The 27,145-nt window shown below is 45.6% G+C and overlaps 1 protein-coding gene across 3 annotated transcripts in view; it reads right to left on the bottom strand.

Moving 5' to 3' along the window:
• Positions 1-7,252: 7,252 nt before the first annotated feature.
• The window catches only part of Bi (T-box transcription factor bifid), a 106,229-nt gene continuing 86,336 nt past the window's right edge, over positions 7,253-27,145 (bottom strand). For 2 of the 3 annotated variants that reach the window (XM_076768591.1, XM_076768589.1), the window contains exons 5-7: positions 18,382-18,528; positions 17,111-17,187; positions 7,253-10,451 (exon numbers count right to left, since the gene is read on the bottom strand). In XM_076768591.1, coding sequence (XP_076624706.1) covers positions 9,644-10,451; positions 17,111-17,187; positions 18,382-18,528 — 1,032 coding nt within the window. In that variant the 3' untranslated portion in view covers positions 7,253-9,643. The remainder of the gene's footprint in view (positions 10,452-17,110; positions 17,188-18,381; positions 18,529-27,145) is intronic. The other variant, XM_076768590.1, reaches the window with a different exon arrangement.

Here is a 27,145-nt window from a genome sequence, read left to right as displayed (position 1 = left end):
AACCGCTTAAAAGGCCCGAACTGTTACATCGCGTTTTGGGCCCTTGGCTACGTTGGTACAGTTCTCTCACCCCTAAAAGGAAGGTGACTTTGGTATCCAGGTGAGAATGGGTGGTTGGATTCTGGAAATGCCTCGAGCGTTGGTGCTGGACAAGTCAGGTAGAAGGGATTCCGAGGACGTCGATGTCCTGAAATCAGTTTTATCGTTAGTTGGTGGAAGACACCATAGAGTAGACTAGATTATGCTAGCTTGGACCTGAGATTCTTCATGTTTTCGGTTGATTCCGAGGCAAACAACTTTGGAAACTCTTGCTGCCGCAGGTGTACACTTTGCAGGTTCATCGATGTCATCCATCTTCGTGGCACGTCAGATCCAACGCGATGATAACTTTCCTTTTGATTACAGGTTATGCAAGAATGTTGAGGCTGCAAGAACAATTTTAACTCGAATGAAGCTTGGTGGTACAACCAGTGAGGACATGTGCCCATGAGAGCCCTTACGCTTAGGTTTCCTCGCCAAGGGGGCAACTCCTCGTTAGAACCTTCAACGTTTCTTGGCCGAGAGGTCTCGTACGCCACCGGTCCGAGCCTGACGGTGTCAATTAACATCCCCAACGGAAGACAATTAATCACCTGGACCAGGCTGGCCGTTCATAACCCAAAAACAACCGGCAAGAAGCAGTGACAAGCATCAATCTCGCGTCGGTTGGCGTCGTAAATCCGCTCGAAATACAGCGGCCGACACTCTCCGCTCCCATTATTCCTCTTTCCATCGGCGACGACGAAGACGCCGGCCTGTGAGGCGGATATCTATAGCCACGACGAAGAGGTACACGACTAGAGGATGGCTCCCGGTCTCGCTGGATGGACACGGACAGGTCCGCATTGTATTCTACGGCCAGTAAATCCTGCTGCTCGTAGTGTAAATGAGAGCCAGCCGGGGCGGGAAGCGGGGGGACAGGCTACCCTGGACCAGAAAGGAGCTCCGACCGGGGGGCTTCCAACTAAGCGAGAAAGGAGGAAGAGAGACGGAAAGATTTATCTGTGCGCTGCGAGGACGCCGAGAAGCCCTTTGTCGCCGGCCGCGGTGAGAAGTTCGCATTTTTCGCCATTTTTTTCCAGACCGCCGCCGTTTCGCGGTCTCCGTCGTTTCGTCGGATTTTTTTCGCCGTCTCGCTCCCCCTCCTACCCGTCTTCCAGCTTTCTCTCCGACTTGGCCCACGAGAGTGCTGCTGGAATCGAGGGAATCCGATGGTCCATGGGTCTGGGTGATTGTCCGTGGCTTGCACTTCGGTTTATCGAAGCACTAGTTCCTAGTCCATTGACTGCCGAGGATACGGAGAGACGTACAGAGATGTCCATGTTGTGAGGTCCAATCCACTTGTTAGGGTACAGGGCAAATTGGTTATGATGTAGTCTTTAGATTTGAGAACATAAAAAGAGTTCTTGTAGACTTGGACGAAGATACGAGACGTGTGGTGACGAAGGTAGATGCCTAGTAGCTTTCAGCAGCAACCTGATTTCCATCAGGCATAGTCATTAGCTATTCTTGCTAAGATACGAATCTATGTTGATGACAGTAGCTCAATCAACTTTAGCGTCTGGAGTCTCAGTAGATTGGATAATATAGTAGAGAGACCTATCCAATGATCCAACTGGGCATAGCACATATGTTACCATAAGTCCACAGACCTGGTGTCTTTAAATCTCAGTACTCCTGGTGCTGTAAGGAAAAGCTCTGTACCCTTGGCGTCAATGTTTCGCAAGCATCGATCGATCTTGAGCTAAAAAGTCCTCAAAACTAGTCAAAACACACTGGTTACATCCTCCTTACCGATTCTCGGTCAACCAGGTATCCGAAAAACGCAAATAGAAAAAGTTTCCGTCTACCCCCATCTCTTGAAATCCATTGTATCGCAGCTGCCAGCTTCAGACGTCGGCGACAGATCGATCGATCAGTCCGAAAACACGTCTTCACGGACGCGTAGCCTTAATTTCTCGGCTCGATCGCCATCTCGACGGCCCTTCGCGTTCCGGAGCGGTTTTCGGGGCCGTTGTAGTGGCTTCAGAAGGCAAAAGCCGACCGTCAAGTCGGCCACTTTGCATAGTTTAGTGCTGCGACACCTCCCGGTGTCAATTAAATCCTCGTCGCTATCGGGCTGTCGAGTGGTCCCCGGACCCCTTCAACTTCCAGATCCTTCCCCCCTACTTTCTGATCGGTCTAGCGGATCCCACGGACACGTTTCGACGCCGATCAAAGGCCACCGGGCATTCCGATCGCTTCCTAATCTTCGTTCCAGCCGGATCGTCCACGAAGCTTCTTTGGCTTCTTGCTGTCTTCTTCCTCGTTTGACGATTTTTAATTGATCCTTTCAGCTCGGGGTGCCAGCGGCCGTTCAATGAAGCTGCCACCGTGGTATTCACTGCACGATGGGGGATTTTTTCAAATATAAAAAAATCCATAGGATACATTCTGCGTAGAAATAAATATCACTGTATAAAATTTCTGACATAAATTCGTAATATTCGTATTTTCCCACCAAAACCACGTTTATTTTATAACCTCGAACTAGCGTCGTTCTCTGAAGTCTGAAATAAACTTAACGTCATCGAAGCACGTTTCTTTCTACAACTTGGAGTCTCGGAAATACCTAGTTTTCCACTAGCGACTACCGATAAATCGATCGATCGAAACGGTTCGCGTTTAATAGTCGAAGAAGTCGTATCCAAGTCGCTGATACGCGATGACAGATTGCATTCCCGACGATAAATTCACGTCCACCCTTCCACCCCTTCCATCCCTTCTAAAGGGGCGGGCTGCCCGGTACCAAGCGTGTAGCGTGCCCCGGCCAAAGAGCACGGTTTAATATCGTTTATAAATTATTCCACGGAGATAGCCATCAGCATACAAATTGGTTCGGCGAGGACCTCGGGGCGACCCGCGTGTTTCCTTCGATTCCCTTCGAACACGGTTCCTTTTTCCATCGAAGCGTCTATCCAATGTTACCAGACCGTAGAAATGTAGAGATTAATACAACTGGTAAGCGTATTTCCGGGAGCTTATCGTTGCAACGATGTCAACAACTTTTGCTCTTGATAACGAAATGGAAATTTAAGGTTAGATTCTGCCGCTGCATCTCGCCTCTTTTATATGCTATCCTACTCGTGTCTTTCATTTCTCGTACATTTATTTTACATTTTTATTTTTACAGAAAATGAGCAATAAAGATCTTTCTAAACAATGCCAATTATTTGGGTATCAATGATTGAGGTTAGACTGTAAAACCGTACTTGTGACTTGAGGCGCATGATAAAAATCCCACTTAAGAATCGTGGAATTTTGCAGCCCTACACGAGAAGCTTAAATACATCAATCTCTCGAATTTCAAGCTCCACGGGCCACAATTTCCGTGCTGACGTTAATACGGAAACAACGTGAGCACGCTGGAAAAGGTTCGTTTCGCGAATGACTTTTTAAGGAACCACTAATCCACCCTCGAGGGGGTATGCTAATATCGGCGTAGCCGTGGCTCTATCGTGTTTAAAGACAACGAAAAGACGAGCAGCTTTCGTGATCGAATCGATTACCACGAGACTGGTTGCTTGCTCGCGGAATAAAATCGAAAAACGAGCCACATAAAAGTCAACCAATACGTATCTATTCTCCAAGTCCGTTAATGTACTCGAGTCTGTCTACATCCTAATTTTTCTAAGCCAGTGATTTATATTTTGTAGAATAACATATAGAATAGTAGTGTAGATATTAATTAAAATTGTTTTATTCAAACGAGACGAAAAGAGGGGCTCTGACTTTCCTGAAAAATTTGATGCAGTAAAGTATTTCTGCCCTTAGAAATAAATTCTCAAACATATGGTGCTTTTGCAATGCATCATGGTGGTCTAACCTCTTGAGCAATCCTGGCATACAAGTGACCTGACCTAACCTAACATAACCCACTCCTTAAACCTAACTGATTCCTATTTAAATCTCAACCCAGATCTAATCCATACGCTGCCTAAAGAGTACGAAATTACTTAATCCGCGATTCACCCGTTCGCTTAGTCATCGGTTAATTAATTCCGTTTAGTTGGAAACGCGCGCGAACAGCTTGGACGAGCAATTATCGCCCGGCGACGATAAAAAAATTACCACGAGACGCGAGTGAAAGGATCGGAACGGTGTCAGCGGCGTTGGATCGATTACGTTGCATTAATTGACCATGAAAATGGAATGTCACGGCTCGTAGATTTTCCAGATTAGGCATTGCCGTGACTGCCGCTCGTTTCTATCCACGATCGCGTCGCCATATTTTCCCTAGTCGTGTCTGGTCATCGATGCGTTCACCATGCGTGACGCTGCTTGCATTGCTGAAGTGGAAAATACAATATAATGGCAAACACCTATCATTAAATTTCCAGGAATTTTTCGCTCGATAAAGAAGCCTATTTATTTTGTTCCTCTACTTATTCCCCATACCATCACTTTTCTCTTCTCAAATTCCTTCCAATAACCTTATATTATATTTTCTATAGCTTCTCATGATCATAGTTTTTTCGTTCTTTGTTTATAAATGTCTATACCTCTTAATGACGCACGTAATAATATTGAGATTAGATTTCCTAACAATATTTTAGTTTTCTAGTTATACTTTATCTTGATATATACGCTTTCATATTTGTGTAATAAAGACTTTTCTTTTTAATTAAATTGCGCAGATTACAATGTTTCCTAATGGTGGGTGATTTCATGAACGAAGCGTAAAATGAACCGCATGGAATATGCAGCGTCCCCAAAGATAATCGAAGGAGGTTAAACATGCGACAAATGCGCTACCGAGCGTTCAAACATTTATGAATTAATATTACGGTCACGCAAACCTTAACGCAAGGTGTACGTCAAAATTATTCCACGAATAAAGGGACTTTTATAAATATTTTTTAATCTTAAGATATAATGACTAGCCTCAAAATTTATTGATTTTTCGAATAGGATCTTTAAGTTACTTAACAAAAATTCGAATTGTTTTGTAGATGTTTTGAACGTCACGAACTTTCATACGAAGTCTCCGTCGTTGGTACAGGAAAAACAGAGGAAGCCATTACTATTAACGTCGATTACGGTGATCACCGTTTCGAAAAAATGACAAAATTAATGGGGAACACCCAAGCGAACAAATCGACGAACTGCAAATTTCACGATCACGCTTAACAGATACAACGTGTTGTCACGGTAAAAGATCATAATTATTACCCGCGCGTGACAGTCATTTTGCCCCTCTTTTCAACAAAAAAAGGCTAAATATTGCGCGTGATTTGCTAAACGAAACTTTGTTTATTCATTCGCCGGCATTATAGCTGCGAGACGTATAATATAAGTATATAATGAACAAGTATAACGAGCAAGAAAATTTATAACGAGGTGCAACGAACGTGTTGCCAAACCTAACCTCAAAATTAACGGTCATTTAACAATTCCGGCGGAAGTAGCCTCAAAACCGGGCCCACGAACGAGTCTCTCGTGCACGCATGAATTATTTATGCTCATGGTGAACCGCTTGTTTACAGCGTCGCGATATTTCGCGACTGAAAGGAAAAAGGAACTGCAGAACGTCTTGTTTCCGATAATAAAAAAAAAAAGTGAAAAGCGTGGGCTTACATGGCGCTTGAGCGATTCTAATTATACAATCATGCAATTTGTACGTTCACGTGCGATTAAGTCGTTAGCCTTTATGGCGGACGCGACTGAAAAATTCAGAGAGTTGCCTTGAGGGGATGTGGTAGATTTTTAACGGCCGGACTTTGTTTATTTAGCGGTCGCGACGGGCCCAAGTGGCCTTGTCTCTGGCGCGACAACGATTATTACGGTAATTATGCCCAGGATCGATCACGTGATTAACGGTGATTACTAGTACCGACACCAGGTGGTGCGCTCTTACTCTATTTATTCGTTCGACAACGAATACGGCGCAAAAACAACTTTAACATGCACTTTTGGTCGATTTATTTCATTACCGAAGATTACTATGTTCATTCACAGTGATTCGAATTTCGAATTTGATTAAATCTTGTACGGGATGTTCGTTTCCCTTTTATCAGAGGTTAGGGATCACTCACTTACCTCGAGAACTCGACGAAAACGACGGATATCACCTCGCAACGTCTCGTTCAGGAAGCTCGCGGTCTCAAACTGCTCGAGATTAGCTTCAACGATCGCGCGTTATTGACGATTTCGCGTCGATGAAGCGGTGTAGAAAAAAGACAGTTGAATATTTTTAAATTAATATATATATATAATTCTTAGTCACGTGGATCTCGGAGGGCGTTTCTGGGAGATAGGGGTGGAGGAGTGGGAGGCTGGGTGGGTGTACAATATACAATACAAGCCACGGAATATCACGGATTCTCGTGTTAGTTTAGAACGTTTCGATTTTCGCCGCGTTACATTTTTTTTCATTTTATTTTATTGCTTTCCTCTCGACAACGTGTTCTCCTCTCCGAGCGCAGGACCGTACGCAGCGCGCTTCGAAAATTAATCGCAACGAGTCGGTAGGGGGCGGGGTCATGAACGATGAAAACTGAACGTTCGAGGATTGAGCAAGATTCTTGGTACGTGGAGGAAAAAATCGCGTTGCTTTTATTCGCTGTGCTTGGTTACGGCCCCGTTGCTCGACGATACGGCCCTGGGCTGCGCGCCGAGAGCTGCGTCTCGCAGTCGTGTTGCTTTTCGAGCCTCGACTCGCTGGGAACGCGCACGTTCTGCCGTTGTATTTTACATGATCGCCCGGCGTTTCCCCTTGTTTTTGTGTATTTGGACCTTTCTCGAGTCTCGAGCCAAAAAGAGGCGACGTTCTTTCTTACAAAATTTTCCGCGCGGCGTCGTTTTCGCTCGAATCGATGGGGGTGGACTCGTCTCGTCGAGAGCCACCGCGGTTTTGCCTTGTTCGGTCGCTCGCTTCGAACGATCGCTGCTCTCGCGATTTTGTGTTTCTATGACATGGTCACGGCATAAATTCAAGCATCGACAGCAACAGCTGAATTGAGATGGGCTATAATATTTCTTTCGAAAGGAAAGAGCAACGGGTCGAGTCTGACAAATTTAACGCTTTTAACCCTTCGACTTTGATTTTATTTCACACCATGGTCAATGGTATAATATTTCAAGTGCGACTCGAGTTCGCAGGATGGTCGCGAAAATCAAACGAAAATGGAATAGAGAATGAGGAGAACGAAAAATAAAACAAATAATACCGAGAAATGTTTAACAGACATCGTATTTATTTAAAATTTTAAATAGGAAAAAATATTTAAAAAAATCATTATACTGACAGTTTGTAACTGGCAAAGTAGTATTAATTAATAAAAAAAAAAAGGTAGGAACAGATAGTTATATATATTCACATTTTTATACAATAAAAGTGACAGTGCCGAGGGTATCACGGATTAGTCTACGAATGAAATAAAAAAAAAATCTTTTTTTGTTATGAATAATCATGACGATATTTTAGAGAATCATCAAGGTATTACAATTTCGTAGTTTGTACAATTAGAATGATAACATTGCATAGAAAATATTACAAAACACGGTGTTCCAACATTTACATAGGAGAAGTATAAAAAAATTCATTATTAACGACAGTTTACAACTGAAAGTAAGTGATATTACTAACTAAAATGAAACTGAACAGATGTAGTTACAATTTGTACATAGTAAGAACGATGAACTTGCATAGCGGGTTTTACGATTCGTCTCGTTGCAACATTTCAATCATAAAAATAAAATATTAAGAACGGAATCCATTAGAACGAACATCTGTGGCCGACAAATCAGCATCAATTAGCAGGAAGTAAAATAACTGAGTACCAGCCCTCAAGTATGGCCAGAATTTTAAGCACAGCTGAGAATAAGCTCTACGAACGCAAGTTGCACTCCAACCCTATTCACAAGCATCACGCGTGCTGACCATCAATTAAACTAACTTTTTTTTTTTCTCGAAAACTACGGTTTCGCTACTTGCATCAAAATTATCTCCAGAATTTTTAATTATCAACGTTCAAAGGGTTAATCACGAGAACACATGGGACTGATGGGTCAGCCGGAACGCAGGGGTGAGCACCCACGACTTTCGAGAACGACAGAGTTTCGAATCTGCGTTTCCTCCGAATTTTTGTGGCCTCCGTGTTCCCAAAAGGCCGACTGCTCGACGTCCCACCGCGTTTCCCGCAATTATCTACATCGATCGCTAACTTTTATACAAATACGGTACTGAGTGGCGCGGGGTTGGTATGTAAGGTGTTGATTTTTCGAAGCGACAACGTCGAGAGTGTGTAGATGAACGCCACCAGAGAGATCGTTCGAGATATCGATCCGATTCGATCCGAGAGGGCCCGAGAAACGACGTTCGCAAAGGTAGCGCCACCTATGCAGGCTCAGAACCGGAGAACGACGCTCGACTCCCTGTTTTGTTAACCTATAAAACGCGCGTCGATGCGATTTAGAAACCGAAAGGTGGGTCGATGGACCGAATCGGATTGAGTTTGTCGTCTGTTGCATTATTTCATCGTTTCTTCGTCTGTTTCCCGTTTCGCTTTCGAGGGCGTCGTGGCGTGATTGGGCAACGTGCGTTTATGCGGTGTTTACGTCTCTCTAATAATTAATATAATATTATATTCAATAATTAATACAGAGAGTAGTTATTTATATATATAATATATATATATAATATAATATAATATAATATCACTAGGGTACATATGTACAGGGGCTGCAAATAGTTAGGAGGTGCTCTTGTATTGCAATGTCTCCCTCTCTTACACCTAAAAACGCACGCGGACAGAACGCAGCCGCGCCTCTGTTACTAGTGACGGACACTTCACTCCCTCCTTCGCAAACTCCTCGCGAATTCGTGCAATCATTTCGAACCATTTCGAGCGTTACCCGACATTTCGACGTCAATTATCCGAACGAAATTGGACAAGTTCGATCTTGGGGGCCTCGAAGCACCAGAATCTTTTACTATGGAAACATAGACGAAGATAACGAAGGAACTGAAAAGGTAGCGAAATGTTACAAAACATTCGAGACTCCCAAGACTATCGAGACACCCAACAGTTTTCGAAGTCAGGCAACAGGAGATCTTCAACGTCGAGCGACACTCGAACCTATTCGAACAGGCGACTCTTGTGCCCGTCGCTGCTCGTTCCGCCCTTCCGTGCCCTGGATCAATGTACACCACCAACTCTCGTAATCCATGCAGCGTCCGTGGATCCCGGGCCCCGCGCGATCCACCCCCGGCCATTCTATATACACTCACAGGGAACTAGGCCCAGCGTCGAGTCCCAGAAACCGATGGAGAACACGTCCCCGGTCCGCGGGGTAAAATTGCACTTCGTAGTCTCGAGCGTCCCTCGTCCAGGTCGCCGCCTATCCTCCAGAGGGACGCAGAGGGGCCCGGGCGCCGTGAAGCGTCCCAGAATGGGGCACAGAGGGTCCCGGGTCGAACCGACGACCCTCTCCCCTGCTACGACAGCTCGGAGGTCGAGTCCGGCTCCCTCTCGTCGCCGTAGAGTTCTTCGGGGTCACAGGATTCAGCCAACTGCTTGTCTTCTGGGTCGCCGTTCGTGCTGGTCACGGGCTCGTTCTCCTGTCACGGACTCCCCCCTCCAGCGTCCGCGTCGCCCCTGTGCCCGGGCGTCAGACTGGGGCTGCGTCTCCTCTTCTCCTGAAGCCCGTTCACCATGTTCTCGATGGACTTGAGCTCACCCGCGGAGCTGCTGCTGGACGTCAGGCCCGCCGCGGGCGTCGGAGAACCGGTCGGGGGCCTGGGCGGCGGGGACCTGGGACTCAGAGTCCTGCTACCAGGGGTAACGGTCTCGAACGCGGAGCCGTGCGAGGGTGCCGGCAGGGTGTACGGCGCGTATCGGTGCCCCTTCAGCTGGTGCAACGGGCTGGCCAGCGGATGATGGTAGTGCGCGAACAGAGCTGGGTGCTGAGACGCGGCCAGAGCTAGTTGCGCGTTGAACAACATGCCTGGCGATACTCCACCGTGGATACCCAGATGACTGGAGGGTATCAGTGGACCTGGACCGGGGTAGAGACCGGGTACAGGTGGATAGAGGTATGGTAGCAGAGGCGGGTGAAGCGGCAGGCCCACCGACACTTCAGGTCTAGGCCCTTCTGAGCCTGTCGGGCCCGGCCCGCCTCCGCTCTCCGAGCCAGAAGACTCGCTGCCTTCTCCTCTCTCGCTGGTCCTGTCGTCCCTCTCCCGAGAATGCTCGCGTTCGCGTTGATGGTGTCCAGGATGGGGCGTGTCCGGGCCCACAACGTCCAGAAGTTTGTCCTCGTCGTCGAGGAGGTCGTTGACGGAGTTCGAGGACCGCCGCTTCTCCGGGGACGCTGGCCCACCTGCCGTCAGCCGGGAACCGCCTCCTGATACTGTCAATACCGCCTGCCTTCTGCAACAACGACTCCGAGTTAGCAATCTTTTAGGGGCAATCGATCCAACTATCGTTCAGTTGGGCCCAGATATCTAAATGCAGGAGCATTTCTGATCAAACGGTAATAAATTATTAGTAGTAGAATGGATGTTTGCTTGAGAACCAAAAAAATTGAGTTAGCGGGGGGATTATTTATTGCAGCGAATCTACAGTAAATAGTCAAAAGAACAAGAGCACTCCGAGATCCCGTAGGTAATAGGATTTAAACGATAATTTATCTAATCCGGGGTCAACGGCGGCAAATTTAAATACGCCCGATCGTTTTTTACATTTCATTTCGCATTGCTTCGCTCCACTTTTGCTCGAATTATTTCCTGGTGTAGCTTTCCCAAGAAGGAGGATAGAGATAAGCACAAATATAAGGAATCGAAAAATTACGGCCGCACGGCTAAAGCGTACGGGAACTCGTCCGCGCGCGAACGGCCGCGTTAATGCTTGCAAATATCTGCATTTGATGTCGGGCGAAATTCACAGTCGCAATAAAAGTTTACGACGCCACGGTAGCGTTAAATATTTTCAACGCGAAATGGTTCGTTATCGTTTACGCTTCGCCTCCTCTTTGAAAGACCGCGGCGATGCGCAATAACGCTTACGCTTGTTTCCTCGACCGCGAGCGTTCCCTCCTGGAATTCTGCAACTCTTGCAGTTTCGGAATTTTTCTTTTTTCAACTTTCGACAGTAGCTCAAACCGTTCCCTATATCATCCTCGGAGTCTGATAATTATCCGTGGTCCCGTGAAACGTACCCCTCGATCGAACCCCTGGCAAATTACAGACGTTTCCAGCGTCGTGTTTTATTGCTAGGCGAAAGTGTCAACCGCTGTTTGTTGGGCGAATCGTGTATTGCCCGCCTTTCTCGCAACGTGTCATTAAATCGATTACATTGGAGTGTCTGTGTCAAGGGACAGAGTCGAAAGGAAACTATTTAGTTCTGGGAGGCTTGAGGAATCTTCTCAAACCAGTTTTCATCCATAGCCTCTGTTGAGTGTTTCCTGAAGATCCAAATCAAGGGACACGACCACATTCGGGAGTCGAACATTATAATGCGTCAACTTTCGTACCACTTGGAAATTTCACAGACTCGACACCTGTTCTATGAAATCCACTACACGAACAACAATTCTGACGATTAGGTTCTGCGTTCGAGGACCTGCGCGAAGCTTTGTCAACGAATTCGTCTGCGAAACTCATCATTCGCGAATGGAGCGCGTTTCACCGTGAGGCAAAGGGTTTAAGGGAGCGATAGAACGATGCGAATCGGTGTATTTCAACGGCCGCGGCGAGCAAACCTAAGTATCATGTAAGACTCGGCTAGAACCATTCGAGAGCCGGACGTAACGAGAGGCTTACCGATACCTTAATGCCGTGTAATGCGATCAATGCACCGACGCAGGGAAGGCAAAACGACGACAAAAGTGAAAGAGACACAGCGCGAGAGTGACGGGGATGGCGGAGAGAGAAAGAGTGAGAGAGATTGAACGTACATCGTCGGTGTACGGATGAAACCGTGAGGCTCGGAAGGGTGTTACGCTACGGTTCTCCGGTTTCTGACGCGCTTAAGTGCGAGAGCACGTTAAAATCAATAGTTTCCGTGGACGACACCGGGATTTGGTAAATGTGGCTCCTTCTCCTCTTGCTGATGATCCGATGGTCGCGAATTTTTGTAACGAGGCTTCTGATTATGATTTACCAGAGACTTGGATGACACGGTACGTCGTAAATGTAGGTAGATCCGAGATTGAACGAGTTTCGGTTAGATTGTTTGCGGATTGTTAGCAATTGCTCGATGTTAGAGACACTTGAGCGACACGGGATATCGTAGGGGTATGGTAGGAGTTCGTCACTTTCGAGATATGGCAATTTTCTGGTTAAGTAGTTTGAGACGGACAGGTCAGACAAAGTAGTTACATCCGAGATTGAGAGTATCTGACTTAAAGGTATGCAAAGATGATGAGTACGAGATGCAATATTCCCCAAATCCTATTGTCCGTGAAACACACGCTTCTTTGATCGATTCGACTGTTTGTATTTGCAGGTCGTGTGACGTAATTGGTTTCACTAGGCGTGCTTCCGTCGCGCGCGCAGCTGTTCCAGTTCCAACGGGATTTGAAAAATCTTGTCGTCGTTAGATTCTATGTTAGCAAAAACGATTCCCTCTATTATAGTAGTTTAAAATCAGTAGATTGAGTATTATATCGGCTGGCACCTATCTTGGAATGATTTAAAACCGCGGTCTCCAAATCGCCCTGTAAAAGTACTGGATCTCATTCGGGATTCAATTTCTGATATTCGGTTAATGCTGCAGAGCGGTCTATAAAACCGAGCCCCAATTATTTCTAATCCCATAAAAGCCCATTTTGCAACGCGTTAACCCAAAAGTGGAACGCCTTTTTGTCGCGTAATTTCTCTCGATAATCGCCTCGACCGGGTATATCGATCTCAATTCGAACGCAGTCCACCCGTCTGTGCCTATTTTGGCAAAACCGTGATCGGCTCGACTTTCCACGTTGAATTATGCATATCCCGCGGAAATCCATCGTGCCGGCGTAATTGAGCTATTTCAAAAGTTGCCGCTGAATTATCGGCCGGGTCCGTTCGATCGGTCGCGCCGCCGCAGGAATCCCTTTGATCGGCGATCGACCACGTGCTCGCCTTTGTTTCCTGCATCGACCGTCCCGCGTCCCGCGTGACGCCGCCAGTTTCTACTCTTTTCCTAGGGAATGTGGCTCGCGTTTCTTCGCGCTCGCGGCTTTCACTCGCGCGTTCCGCGCCGCGTGGGCTCTTGTCGGTAGCCAGAACAATCATAACTCCTTCACCTGTTATTATCTCTACGAATACATTTCCACCTCTGTCGATAAGTTTTCAGGAAATTTTTAGTCCCTAGGAACATCAGGTGATTCCCCTTGAAGTGTTTTCGATCGTTGGTAGCACCTCTTTCCTGATAGAGCTAAGCAATAAGTTTCATGCAAGGGGGGGAATACCCTTTTCTAATAGTGAATACACATACTTCCGAAATCCTACCCACTTTCGAGAAAAAAATTCGAGTAAATGCTGAAAGTTTTGGGTGAAAAAAAGACTTTCGAATCGTCTTGGAAAAATTATTTTTAGTTGCAGGGGTCAATTGCAAGCATTTTTGGTGAATAGACATACACCCGAAATCCTGCGCATTTTCGAGAAAAAAATTCAGTACTGTCGGAACTTTGAAAATTTTAAGGAGGAGAATACCCTTTTCCCTTAGTTAAAGAAACTTTACAATAGCTCTGATAGAAGGGGGAATATCTGCTTTCGTCTAGTAAAAGAAGGACCAGCCTTGGAAGAAGTCGCAAGTCGTCCTGGGTCAGATGTTTTGGTCACCACCAACCTTCACATAATAAAATTCCCTATAAATTGAGACGACTGCCGCGTAAACGATCTGTTAAGACAGTTGGCGAATCATCAGCTTCGAAGATTTCGTAGGGAATCATTCTGCGCTCGACACTCGACGCTGCGCATTCAGGGATGACTAGGGGATGGAAACAAAAAAACCCCGTCCGGGGTTCGTTGCGCTGTCACGATGGCCCCCGGGGGAAAGTAGGGTTCAAGGGGTGATTATAAATCCTCGAGGATGACGCAGGGGTGGGATGACACCGATAGTCGAGCGTCAAAGGCAGCGGATGAATTTTCATTCTGTCTGAACGGTCGACTATCGATGAAACGACAGCTAAAACTCGATGAGCAACCTAGGCGTCCCATAATTATGGCGAAATTATACGGAACCTTTGACTCTACTTCCACCTTTTTTCTGCATCGCGCACGAGCACCCTCGTAAGACAATTTAAGGAGAATTTGAAGGGGGCTGGGAGGGAGATGTGGGGTCAGCACCCCAATTGCTAGGATTCTTTATGCTTGCTCATCTTTGGTGGCCATCGGGGCCACCGATCGAGGGTTGCTTCTAAACACTTTTGTATTTATGCAAGATGCTATACTTCTTAATTAAATAAACATTTAAATCGAATAGGTACTTTCTGTACAATAATGTTTAACCTGATCCCATAGCGATGGAGTGATAAGTAAAATGATTGAGAACCGCTGTTATTTCCATGTATAATAACAGAAATCGAAGGTACTGAAAATATCGCAATTATAAATATTCCCTGAATATACAATGCGTGATACCGCAACGTTTCCTTTATATTTGGATGCATTTTATGGGTCTGCGTATATTTGTACGCATATAGAAATTTATTAATAATATTGTATAAATACCAGCAAATGGGGAGGCGTGACAATTAATAACGTAGCCAGAGGAAATCGTCCCGCAGACAGATTGATTCTTCGCGTACTTCGATACGATCGTTCCGGCGTGCTCGGTGATAAATGACGTGACAACGAGCCGTGCCCGGCCAAGCACTGGCTTTCCTCTTTTTTCTCGAAAATATTTCTTTTTAACTGGCATGACGAATCGACTCACCACACTTGAGTGGCGTTGCGTCTCGTGACCGAGCGGCTCGACCTGCTTTGTTAAAAAATTGACGAAATAATGCGTCGTCCGGCAACCTAATACTGGACACACATTTACCAAATTATCCTACTTTTTCGTTTTTCTATATTTATAACAAAGCATGTAGAAGGTTTTGCTTATAAACTTGATTGGTCCTTCGTCCGCATTCCTATTTATTTTACTATCGCGAAAAAGATCTTATCCGTAGCCACCTAGCGGTGAACAACTAAGACACTTTTTAGGTCAGAACCTCTATACAACAACTACTTAAATGAGAGATACTCGTAATTGACGATTAGAACGATTCACGAGACTAGAAAAGTAGAGATTTCGAAAATACTATTTTTTAACGATGTAAAAGAAAAACGCGGTAACTTTATTAACCGTTCACAGCTGTAATAAAAAAACGACGAGGCCTCAGCCGCCGGAAGTCGACCTCCCCACCACAAAAGCGCCCTTTATACGTCGGTTACTGGCTGTAGCGGCGATATAAAATTCAAAGCCGCCAAGTGGCACCCTCCACGCTAACGACAGCGCCGCCCCTGAGCATCAGTATGCTAATCCGATGATTGGCTATGTTCCAACCCCGCTACCTCTCTCTGCCCCCTTCTCGCGGCACCATCTCCCGTTCCTCTGCGGCTTCCTGATGGGATCCGGCCACCCTTAACCGAAACCATAAGCCAAAACTAACCCTTATTCTAATTAGGCGGCGCCACGACGCGCCCCCTACTTTGCATATTTTCTCGATTAACCTCGCCCTTTCTTTATCCGGCCGAACCCGGGCGTCGCTTCAATTTCCGCGGAATTTTCTCGGACCCTGCTTTTTCCACCCCCGTCCAGCAGCATTTATCTAAGAAGATGTCCCAACGACTGCTGAACGTTTATGGTTTGGAAACGTACTAGGCATTCTCTACTTTCTTTCTTCTAGAAATCTGGGGGAATAACCTAATTGTGGGCTACGAACGTAACCTCGAATCTCTGACACAAGTGCTACCAACATACTCCCATGGATAGTAGAACCTAATCTATACTTCTAACACCGATAAATACAGATAATTATAGACGCATAAGTATTAGTATACAATCTAAAACAAATACAAGCACTCTATCAGCTAAGAGGATCATTTCCTTGAAACAATGACAACTGGTCCCAAACAGTGAATCGCTGAAGCATAGTCTAAACTCACCTAGCGAATCCAACCGAGACAATCGGAAGGCGTCATAAACAAATTCACCCTACGTGGCAATTTCTCCCCAGCTAGTTCGCCCCAGCAGATGTCTTCGCGAACCCCCGGTCATCGCACCTGAAAGATTCGCTAATGCCATTCGCGAGTAGACAAATTGGCGAAGCTTACACGGCTTTGGGCCGCCGGTGAGTGCGTATAACGAGGATTAGCAACGTTAACGAGGGCGGCACGAGACCTATGCATAGTAACTTAACCTCGTCAGAATCCACTCGAGCTGGCGTCCTACTCGCCTCTCCCCCCGCGGACGCGACCAATGAAATTGAAATGGGTCTCTCGATGCGGCGGCGAACCCTCGCTGACATAAGCCCATAAACCCGCGATATTGAATACAAATGGACGATACCGGCGGCCGGCCGGGGTGCAAATGAGCCCCGTGAAACCAACCCCTGGCCCCGGGGGCTGACCCTGAGGTTGATACGTCGACCTTAATAGCGCGGATCGAGGGGAGAGCCCCCAAAATGCTCCGCGATCAATTAGGTCGACCTCGAAGACATGCCTGTGAATTGGTTTTTGCTCCATGGGGTTCGCTCGGGAAAAGGGTTTCCTTGGCTTTCGGGATTTTGCGAACGAGCGAAGATTTTTTTTCAAAGTCTCGCTCTAACTTCTCTACACGAAAGCGGTCTCGATTTGACTGCAAAGAAAATTTGAAATAGTATTCCGAGCGCTATTGTTCTTCTGACAAAAGAATTATCAAGTTGAAAACTAGCCACAGAAAAAGGAATAAGCTTCGGAACTTATCATTAAGTCACGTGACTGGCATGCGACTGTCACGTGACCCTCGTAAGGCGGTCACGTGACTATCGTGTTCTCCATAGGCTACGCGTGCTTTTTTCATGGCGAATTTTTTTAAATGTTTTCGTACTCGATCAAAATTTTGAAAGCGATACTCACTTTTTCTCTCGCTTCCCCGCTCCCGTATCCCGGAATCCTTTCGCGAACGGGTTGTTATCGATTTTCAGCTGGGTGATCTACAACAGAACAAAATCGCAATAGACACAATTAATTCTTTCCTTTGTACCATCCCTGCTCTATCGAAACGTGTATATTAAATGGAATTGTTTGTCGCGAAACGATCGGTCCAAGTTACGACAAATCGACTTTACCAATGGAAGATTTCACGAAACGCAGAAGGCGTTCGCCGCTCAAAAAGATCCACAGAAACGATATCCTTCTTCCGGCCGCAGATACCGAGAAGGAACGGCGATAACGAAGGGTGGGTGGGGAAAAGAATCGCACGACGAAAAATCCAGACAAGGGGCCCCTTTTGCGCGCGTGCAACATCAAAAATAATGCGTACCGGGAACCACGGTGGTTCCCCGAACCCTTTCGGCTCCATCGACGAGGGGGGATTTTAATTAACATGACCGACAAAAAAGAAAACCGTCCGTTTGTCCTGGTTTCTCGCCAAACATGGCCCTTCTCCAAATTTTACGAATCGTTCGTTGGCTACCAAACGTCGAGGAAATAAAATAATTTCTAATAGTTGATCACTGTTCGCTATCTTCGACCGCTCGTGTAATTATTAATCGAGCTTTCATAACATTCATCTTTTATTCGAGGTTATAATTTCGTAAATGAATAATTGACCCTGGTATCCCTGATAACTACAACGTTTCCTTTAATTGATTTATTTAATCTGTTACGTTAGCTCGTCCCGGCTAAACTTCGATAGTTCGTGTTGTGGTGGTAATGGTTCGATAATAACTTCTCAATGAAAGAACAGATAATCTTGTTACTATACGTTAATTAATGAAAGTATTCTAGCGATTATTCAATGTACAATAACATTATTTAACATTTAACGGTTACCGCATAGTAATCGTCGAAGCAGTAACGAAAAACACCTCGGGAAACTCGTATCTCTGTACCAACGCTCTACGAGAGAGACAGAAAAATGTCCCTAACGGGCCAAATGTCTCCAGAAAACAATTCCTATCCAAAAACTTTTTCGTCGTTCGGAGAAGAGTGTAAAAGTGAAACGATGGGTTCGAATGCATCTATTCAAATAAATCCATCGGGCCGAACAAAGGCCAAACAAAAAGTTCGTCGTAACAGACCGGAGTCTAATGTTCCCAGAATCCCGCGAGACTAACGAGTTCCCTTAATGTCCCTCGAACATGTCGATAGTCCGAACCGGAAATAGGAAGCAGACGTTCACTCACCTTCTCGTTCTGATAGGCGGTCACAGCGATGAATTCCGTTTCCTTGAAAACGTAACTCCTGAACGTCGAGTAGGCGAGCTGCGAGATGTGATTGGCCCTCGCCAGGTGAAACCTCGGTTGGTACTTGTGCATTGAGTTCAATATCGTCTGAAAAAATCAGGCGAGCATATATTGGGACAGACTGTTTCACGGGCGGAGCTCGTGCTCGCAATGTCTCCTCTATTATCGAGTGTCTTTTCGGGAAATCGACTGGGCTGCTTTGTCGTGATTTGGTGACTTTCGCGGTGCACCGCGCGGCCATGTTGGCAGCGCCGTATTCGTGAAACTCGATTAACTTTCGCGAGTGTAACCTCGAAATTTTATTTGGCGTTACGCAAATTATGATTAGTTAATATTGCATGGCTATAGAAAGATAAGAAGTGCAACTTGGGTTAGTTGTTAGTTTTAGGTTAGGTAACGAGAACAGCAAAGAGGTTTTTATAAAGAATTGATATCTCTAAAGTCATCGATACGTTAAGAAACTTGATAGAATACTTTTGCAATATTTAAATGGTTTAATAATTTCTTAACCGTTTTTCAATAATGGCAGCCAGAGTCGATGTTACTTGCAAATTGCTTCAGCGTCGGCCCATAATGAATATATTACAAGAACGAATGCTGAACTTTCCGAAGCGCATTCAATTGATTCCTATGCGAATAAAAGCTGCATAAAGTGTCGCTACCGTAGGGCAGAAAAATATCTAGCGGTCAGCTAATGTATTATGCATTATGGGCCGCTGTTAACAAGCGAAGCTTGACAAAAAAGACCACGAGAAGAGAAGCAAGGCAGAAGAGATACGAATTCTAGTCAAGAGTTTATCGTTCGCGTGACGCCCCGAAAGCGCAGCATAGATCGAGGCAATTATTTCGCAAGTTGGTATCATCGTTGCTCGAGTTGCATCATGCGGTTCGAACAGTAAACTCTTACCAAACTTCGTCTTTCTTTTTCGCTTTTAATATCTCTCCGCGACGATGACGATTTGCGGTTATCTTGGGAAATCACCCGTCTCTCCAATTTTGAGGTTATCTTCGCGACAATTGTGGAATTACCCGTCTCGCTAATTTTTAAGTCGCCTTCGCGAAATCGGGGAATCACTCGTCCCTCCAATCTTGAGGTTATCTTCGCGACAATTGAAGACCCCGTCCGTTTTTAGAATTCAGAGGTCGAGCTTTCTCTAATTTTAAGGCTGTACTCGCAAAATCGGGGAATCACCAGTTCCTCCAGTTTTCAAGTTATCGAAAATGTTCAGTCTCACGACTCGAATGCGAATGCTTTCACGAAAAAAATTTGCATCAGAGTAAATTCAAATGCAAGGAGGCTTATTAGTTGAAGAGGATACGCGAAATTCTTTCTGCGGAGCACGCCAGTGTAGGTGGGCGCAATCTCCGTTTTTAATGGCGAACACTTTGAGAGCGGCTCGAGGCAAATAAAACGATTGATTCGCTTTTAGTCGCTTTAGTCTGGCTGCATCTTCCGCGCGATGCAAATGCACCGGTGCAGTAGCAACTCGCAAGATTGCACGGGACATTCCATCGAGGAATGGATGCGCCTTTGCTGGCTACTCGATAAATCTACGTTCCGCCGTGGAATTACGGTAATTACGCGGCGGAATTTTCGTAATGGGGGAGTCCAAGTCACTGGCTCATGGCAGACAATCTGCAAATAATTTCTCCGTTTGACGGATGAACTTTCGGTTCCTCAAACTGTTGTATCATTTTCAGAGTTGCTACTGGAAGTAAGAAGTCGTTGCAAGTGAAATATACCGAGCAATTAGTGTCAGCAGCTAGACTTTAGTGGTCCCCCAAGCTTCTCCAGACTGGAGTACCTTATAGGTGTGCCAATACGTCATTGCCAAGCATCTAATTACTGATTATACTGCTTAATATGTCTGACAATAGAAGGATAGGCGGATAAACCTAGAAGGTACCATCAGATTTCATTAAAGTTACTGCTGGAAATGAAATATGCTAAGTAATTGTTGTCAGTAGCTGAACTTAAATCCCTGTAACTCTTTCACATCAGAGTAGGTACTCCTATAAGGTATAGGTGTAGCAATACGTCATTGTCAAGCATCCAATTACCTCAAAGGACAACGTCAAAGAAAGGATTAGACTATCATCTACAATTTTATGGTCGCAAGTACCACCTAAATTAAGATCTGTACAATCTATAGGTTCGATACAAGAGAAGGCTAGAACAAAGTAGGAGGACAAATGAAGAGACTCTGCTAGTTTCTGTGGAAACAAAAGATTGTAGGGGCGTCCAGGGAAACCAAAGTCCTCGAAAACACGTTCCGACAGAGATCTGGGAGAACAAGAGGCAGACGGAGAAAGAGGGCAAAGGTCCGAACCGCAAGCAGTCGCGATAACGACGAGCAAAGAGAGAAACGGTGTCCAATCCGCGCCCCTGGTGGATCCCTCTCGATCTGGCAATAAATAAAACGCAGACAAACGCAGCCGGCGGTCGTACGTGGAAATCGCGATCATACGGGAGAAGCTGTTGGACCCACGGCGGTCGCCATTATGCGCGGCTCTGCACAAAGGGGAAATAATTAGCGCTGCTCGGCTGATAAGCCGGCCAATCTAGGCGTTTGTCATTAGCCTATCAAAGCCGAATGCCTCTCTGTCTGCGCGCGCGCGCTATCTCCTTTCTCCTGGACCTTCGGCCTCGACACGCCTCCGGCGCCGTGGAAAATATGTGCGAACGCCGATCGTAGCAATTAGTATTTCTCTGGAGCCTAATCGCTATCCGCTCGACCGCGACAAATGTGCGTCTTTGAATTCTGATGATGGGCGGTGGGGCGGTAGAAACGAATATCGAGGAGGATTGACAATCTTCGGGGGAGGGGGCGGTGGGGGGGGGGGACAGAAATTTTTCTGACGGAGATCGAGTACCCTTTAGACCCTCCATCACAGAATTTTGATAAAATAGATGGTGATTCCATGGTAGAGCCTGATGACAGGTATTGAAAGGAGGTAGAAGGGTCTAGGATTGACATATCAGATAAGTTCAGCTTGGTATTCTGGAAGAATGACAACTCTTCTGAAAGAGGTAGAGCATAGACTTTAATGGCAGGTGATCAGGTGTTGGAAGATTAATTAAGATGTCTAGAAAGTGTATTTGTCTATCCTCTCTGTCAAACTTAAAAATCAGTCTGGAGTGGGTAGGTGACCTCCGCTCAACAGTTACGTAATTGAACTGTTGCGTCATTTGCCCATCTCTAGTATGATCAGAGTATGGAGATTTATAGGGATGAACCGTGCGCATAGGCACTTAAATGACCCAGCAAGGATTCTACAAGCTACTTCACTTCGTAACCCAATCGCAAACAACTAAAAATAGGCAATCAAAACGGACCCACATTCGCCAGAATCTTCCTAACCTCAAAGCCATCGAAACCTTCGAAACACGTCCATAACTTCGCGATACCGTTCGTTAATCAGACGATGTAAAGTCAGGCATATGGAACTCGAAGAAGTCGGCAGAAATCGAGAGAGGCTGACACCGAAACGACTCCGGCAACGTACCTACGTATCGTGCCGCGTGAATTGACCGGCCAGATAACCGGGTTGGGATCATGGGGAGGGGAGGGGAAGGCGAGGAGAGGGAGGGGAGTCGAGGAAAGTGAGAGAATATCCTGGCCGACACAGAAGCCGACGCTGCTAATGACTCTGTCCGCGGTAATCTCCGGGTGTTATCTGTCCTGGCTACCTGGGGCCCACCTACTTCGAATCACGAAGCTGCACACGCTTCTACCTCGTTTCCCGGCGATCGGCCGGCGTTCCGACGCGCGTCTCTTCAACCGAGTCGCCTGAGAATGGAACCGTGGAGGATGAAATGAGCACGGGAGATACCGAACCAACGACTCGGGATTGGGGCTTTCAAGTTTGTCGGTCAGCATCACGGATTCCGTTCCTTTTGCTTTCCGCGGCAACAGCGGCGGAATTCTTTGGACTACCGCTGCCGACTGCTCGTCGAATTTTTCTGTACTCGATGTTCGAATACTTCGTGTATCGTATTCGTGGTACTCCCTAACCTACAAATAAACATTACGTAAAAGGCAAAGTCTAAACTCGCATCGATTTCCTTGGGATTCATTCCCAAAGAAGACTTTATACTAAAGGAATTTAACCGCCCAATTCCGTTGGAACCGGAGCGCCAAACCCCGAACCGACGAGTACCGTGAAAAGCGCGCGAAATTCAAATGCACAAAGTTCGAAGTTCTTTCGCGCGATCGAATCCTCGGCGACTCAAGTTCACGGGAGCTAAGAAAGGACCGCGAGAAACGGCGGTACGAAACGCGAAACAGCCCTTATTAAAGCGAAACCGACGAAAGAAGCCGGCAGCTCACGAGAAAAAACGAAAGGGAGAACGAAACGTAAAAAGAGGGAAAGAAGGAAGCACTCCGCTGGTTTCAGAGCCTGTGTGCACCGCAAACTAACCGCGCACAGTTGCCTTATGTACGGAGTCTAAGTAATCCTCGAACCATCAGCTAACTTCTTAACCCTCAAAGTGAAAAGGGCCGCCTCGAGGTGGCGGCCTGCTGATGGGGAGAGGAGCGGGGGGAGGGGCGGAGGTGGGAGAGGGCTCTTCTTTGTCTCCCGTTTGTTCGCCGGCTGGCTTCTTTCGCCGCGCGAGTTTCCGCGCGGAAAAGGAGTCGTCGATGACGTCGACCTGGAGCCCAGCAAACCCCTTCGCGTCCGAGAGACTTGTTTGCCCTTCTGTACGATCAGTTGGCCAAACAACTCGGTTAGAACGAACCTCGAGACGCGATGTGCGCGTGCACGGTGGAATTCCGAGCACCATGGAATTCCTTTAAGCCTGGTTTCGTCGACTTGGACGGTGGACGTCTCTGGACTGATGCTTCGGGGGACTATTCTTTGAATATTTCTGTATCCGAGTCTTCCAATGCTCCGGTCGTTCGAGTATTCGGAGAATATGATTCGAATACTTCACTATTCGAATGGTGTTCAAATACTTGAGTACCCGATAACTGACTAGTTGAATGCTACTCAAGTATTCGAACACTATCTGAATCTCATTTGAATGTTTGAGTATTTGAGTATACGAATTGAGTATTCCAAGTAATCGAATAGTTTAAATCCAATTCTGATCTGGACGTTTGGATGTGACACACCACAAACCTTCGTTTGTCAAGATATAAAAAATGTGAAACAATTTTTAACCCACCATGGCACCGCAAGTTAACTTAACCGAGCGACGTTCCACGCGTGTATCAGTTAAATTTGTTCAAGAAAGATCTCTTTCTATTAATCAGCACCTTGAAGGGATTAACAAGCACAAACTTCCTCTAGAAAAATGCTCCCTCTTTTCTCGCTGAAAGCAACAACCCTAAAGAAGCTAAGACGAAAAAAATGAAAAAGAAGGAGTCGCCAGAAGAACGAGGAGAGACGTAAGGTTGTACGCGTCGGTCGCGATGGTTGGGCAGGGCCAAAGGGTGGCGGGAACAGTGGCGCCATCTCGGCAGGAAGCGGCAGAGGAGCGAAAGCAAGCAAGCAAGCAGAGGGTCCTCCGTATGTCGGGGGTGCGAGAAAGAAAAGGCGAGGCACACTGGCGACGGGGATGGAACGCGGAAGAGGAGAAGGAAGGAGGTGGTCGTCCTGGTATCGACCGGCTGAAAAAGGGGTGGATTTTTCTACCCCTGGGCGGAGGACCAGCGCTGGGGGACGTGTTCTGGACTCGATTGCGACTGGCCCACCTCTGATCTCCGCGTCGAAGGAAACCGACCCTCTGCTCGCTGAACTTTCGCCCTAGCCGAGCTTCTGCAAGTTATTCCGGCGATTTTTCTTCGCATTCTTCTACCCTCCATTTTTTACTCGTTTACTTAACTAATCCCCATTAGAGAGTTAAGATATCAAGCTCACTATTATCGCCTCTAACTTTTATTTCTAATTATATATTAGTCAAACGTGAATGTTTAAACTTCACGTGTACTGTTTGTATTGTTAAGCTATTTACGATAGATTCTTATCGATATACATATAAATGATTAAAATACTTTCACAAGTATGAATGATACGTGTGAATATGGTAACTCTAAAAGCTGGGAGAAACAATGTTCTTTCAAATTGATACAAGAAAGGGAGTATCTGTTAATTATATATATTTTTTTTTTAGTTAATGTTTTAGAATTCTAGTTAAAAAATATACTGTCTATTATAAAATTATTTTCGTCAAATACCACGTATATAATACTACACTATAGGATTTAAGAGAGTTAAACAATTAAATGTGGTAAAAATTTATGCTCGCTTGACAGAATATAAAATAAAAGTTTATAGTCTGACATAAAGAATTCTACATCATCATTAACGACGGAGCCAAAATCACAGGTCCCGTTACTCCCACGCGAATCTCGCGCCAATCTCTGCTGAATAGAAACATCACAACTACTCGGATGCGGTCGTTTATCGACTCTAACAAACTTTGACACTAGCTGGCCAACCGATTCCCCGGAATCCAATTAATCCCCGGATCGGATCTAAGTTCGGGGAAGCAGCGCGTGGGAGCGCAGTTGCGTCTCGTCGCGGTTCTTCCCGGAACAAATTACAAAAATGGTCGAATCAATACGATCACGCGAGGAATATTACATTTTTTTTGGTAAAATAGTTTATCGTGCCACAAACATACTTTACAATAATCTAATTAATATCCTGTGTGCTTGCCTTTAGTCTAGATAATATATTATGTGTGTTTATTAATCTTGGTTATATATTTTCTTAACTATATTAACATTTTTCAGAATTAATTATCGTGATTATGTATTTTCTGTTAGTTCATCGTATAGGGATAATTTCCTTGTCACAACGCATTAGACAAAAGGCCTCACGGGAATTATTACGAAAATATTGACCTACGAAGTAACTTTCGAGAGTTTGAATTTCGCGCGCTAACAGGTTAGGAAACAATGGGCAGGTTAATTTTATAACCATTACCAACAGTACGGTAAGTGATTAGAGTAAGTACTTTTAACCACATTTAGTTGTCAAGTTTAGGTACACGTCTCTCCAACTACAAGACTACTGTCTTTCCAAATAAAATCAAGCGATTGAAGTTTCTATTTCTGCAATTTGATCCAACGAGGAGGCCCATCTTAACTGAAAATTTCATCAATTTCACTAGTGACATTAATTTAGCCACGTCTGCAGGATCGTTGCTCGTTTCGCGGCCAGAATCGCAGAGTCCGTGGATTTGGCGAAGAACGACCACGAAGAAGAAGAAAAAGACGAAGAAGAGAGGGAAAGAAATGGATCCTCCGGGGTTTCTCTGCCACTTACTCGGCCGGAAGCTAATTGGCCCGAATCGAGGGTGGCTTTTCCATCATCCGGTTCACGGCATTATGGCCGACTCGCACGTGAACCAGCCGACCAATGGGAACGCGAGTCGATGCCCGAACGACCGGGAGAAACTGCTTCCAACGATGTTCTTCGCCTTCCTTCCTTCGGCCTAATTTCTGATGGCCCTTCCCCAGGATGGTTGCCGATAAAACGCGATGGGAGCTCGATAAAGGTGTCGAGGGTTGCAGGGAGCAGAATACGCCCCATAGGGCATTGGTGTTTCTCTTTTTATTCCTGGGAGATACCGAATGTGTTGGTGCGCCTTCAAATTGGGAAGATAAATATTGGATCGATAGCAATTTCTGGGAAGTGAACTTGGAAAATGAGTTTTCGGAAAACCGGGACTCTTGGATACAAGAATTCTGATTTTTAAAGAACCCCTTGAAATTAAGAATTGTCTGGATCGCAAATGTTTCGCATTCTACCATTGAGAAATTTATTTAGGAGCATTTTTTAGTTATAAATTAAATGATTCAAGAAGGTACATGAACCCTTGAAGGTAATAACGATTCTAACAAGGCATTCTACGTTTTATACGCTTCCACTATAAACAGTCTGCAGACTTCTCGCCCTAGATCCGCCATTGGCGTTCAATAAGTAAAACGATCGAATGGGCTCCGAAGAACAAAGCTTATCAAGGAAAGCTGTCGATCGGGTCAATCGCAGGTTGTGTACGTCAACTGTATATATAGGCCGTCCGACCAGATGGAATATTTTAAAGCGTAATACGCCCACAATCAGTGTCCACCTCGGCAGAATATCGATGCCCCATTTAATCGTAAATTACCAGGCCGGTGTCGAGTTAACGGACGACGATAGTACCTATTTACTTTCATTCAATGATCAAAGAACCGCGTTAAGCTGATAACGCTTATCTACTCGCGCACAGTGGACCCATTCAACTCGGATTCGCCCGGTATTTCTGCGCAATTCCATCGTTAACTTCGGGATTGGTCCGCGTTGCCTAATCGCCATCGAAGTCCGGTGGCGGGATTTTTAAATTATTCGGGGAAAACATCGTTCGCATAGAAGCTCTTTTGAAATGATTCTGCATCCGTTAGCAGTACGTTTTAATACTTTTCTTTTAAATAATTTGTAGAAAGTTCTTTAGAAGTCTAGCCTAGAGATTTTTAAATCCTTTTCTTAAATCGTTCGGATAATACATCGAGCAAGTATTAATTTGGAATGATAATATGTCAGTAGTCAATAGGATGCATATTGTCTCGTGAAAATATTGATAATAAAATTAGAACACTACCAATAAAATTCATTTAAACAAAGCTTCCGATTATTTTTATTTTTACGAGGGGTTGAGTTCACGAGCTGTTTACTTAACTCGATTCGTCTGCGCTGGACGTAGACCATG

The sequence above is a fragment of the Colletes latitarsis genome, chromosome 7 (genome assembly GCF_051014445.1).
Source record: "Colletes latitarsis isolate SP2378_abdomen chromosome 7, iyColLati1, whole genome shotgun sequence".
NCBI lineage: Eukaryota > Metazoa > Arthropoda > Insecta > Hymenoptera > Colletidae > Colletes > Colletes latitarsis.
The sequence above is the reverse complement of the archived record's forward strand: the minus strand, read 5'-3'. Positions and strand labels throughout refer to the sequence as shown.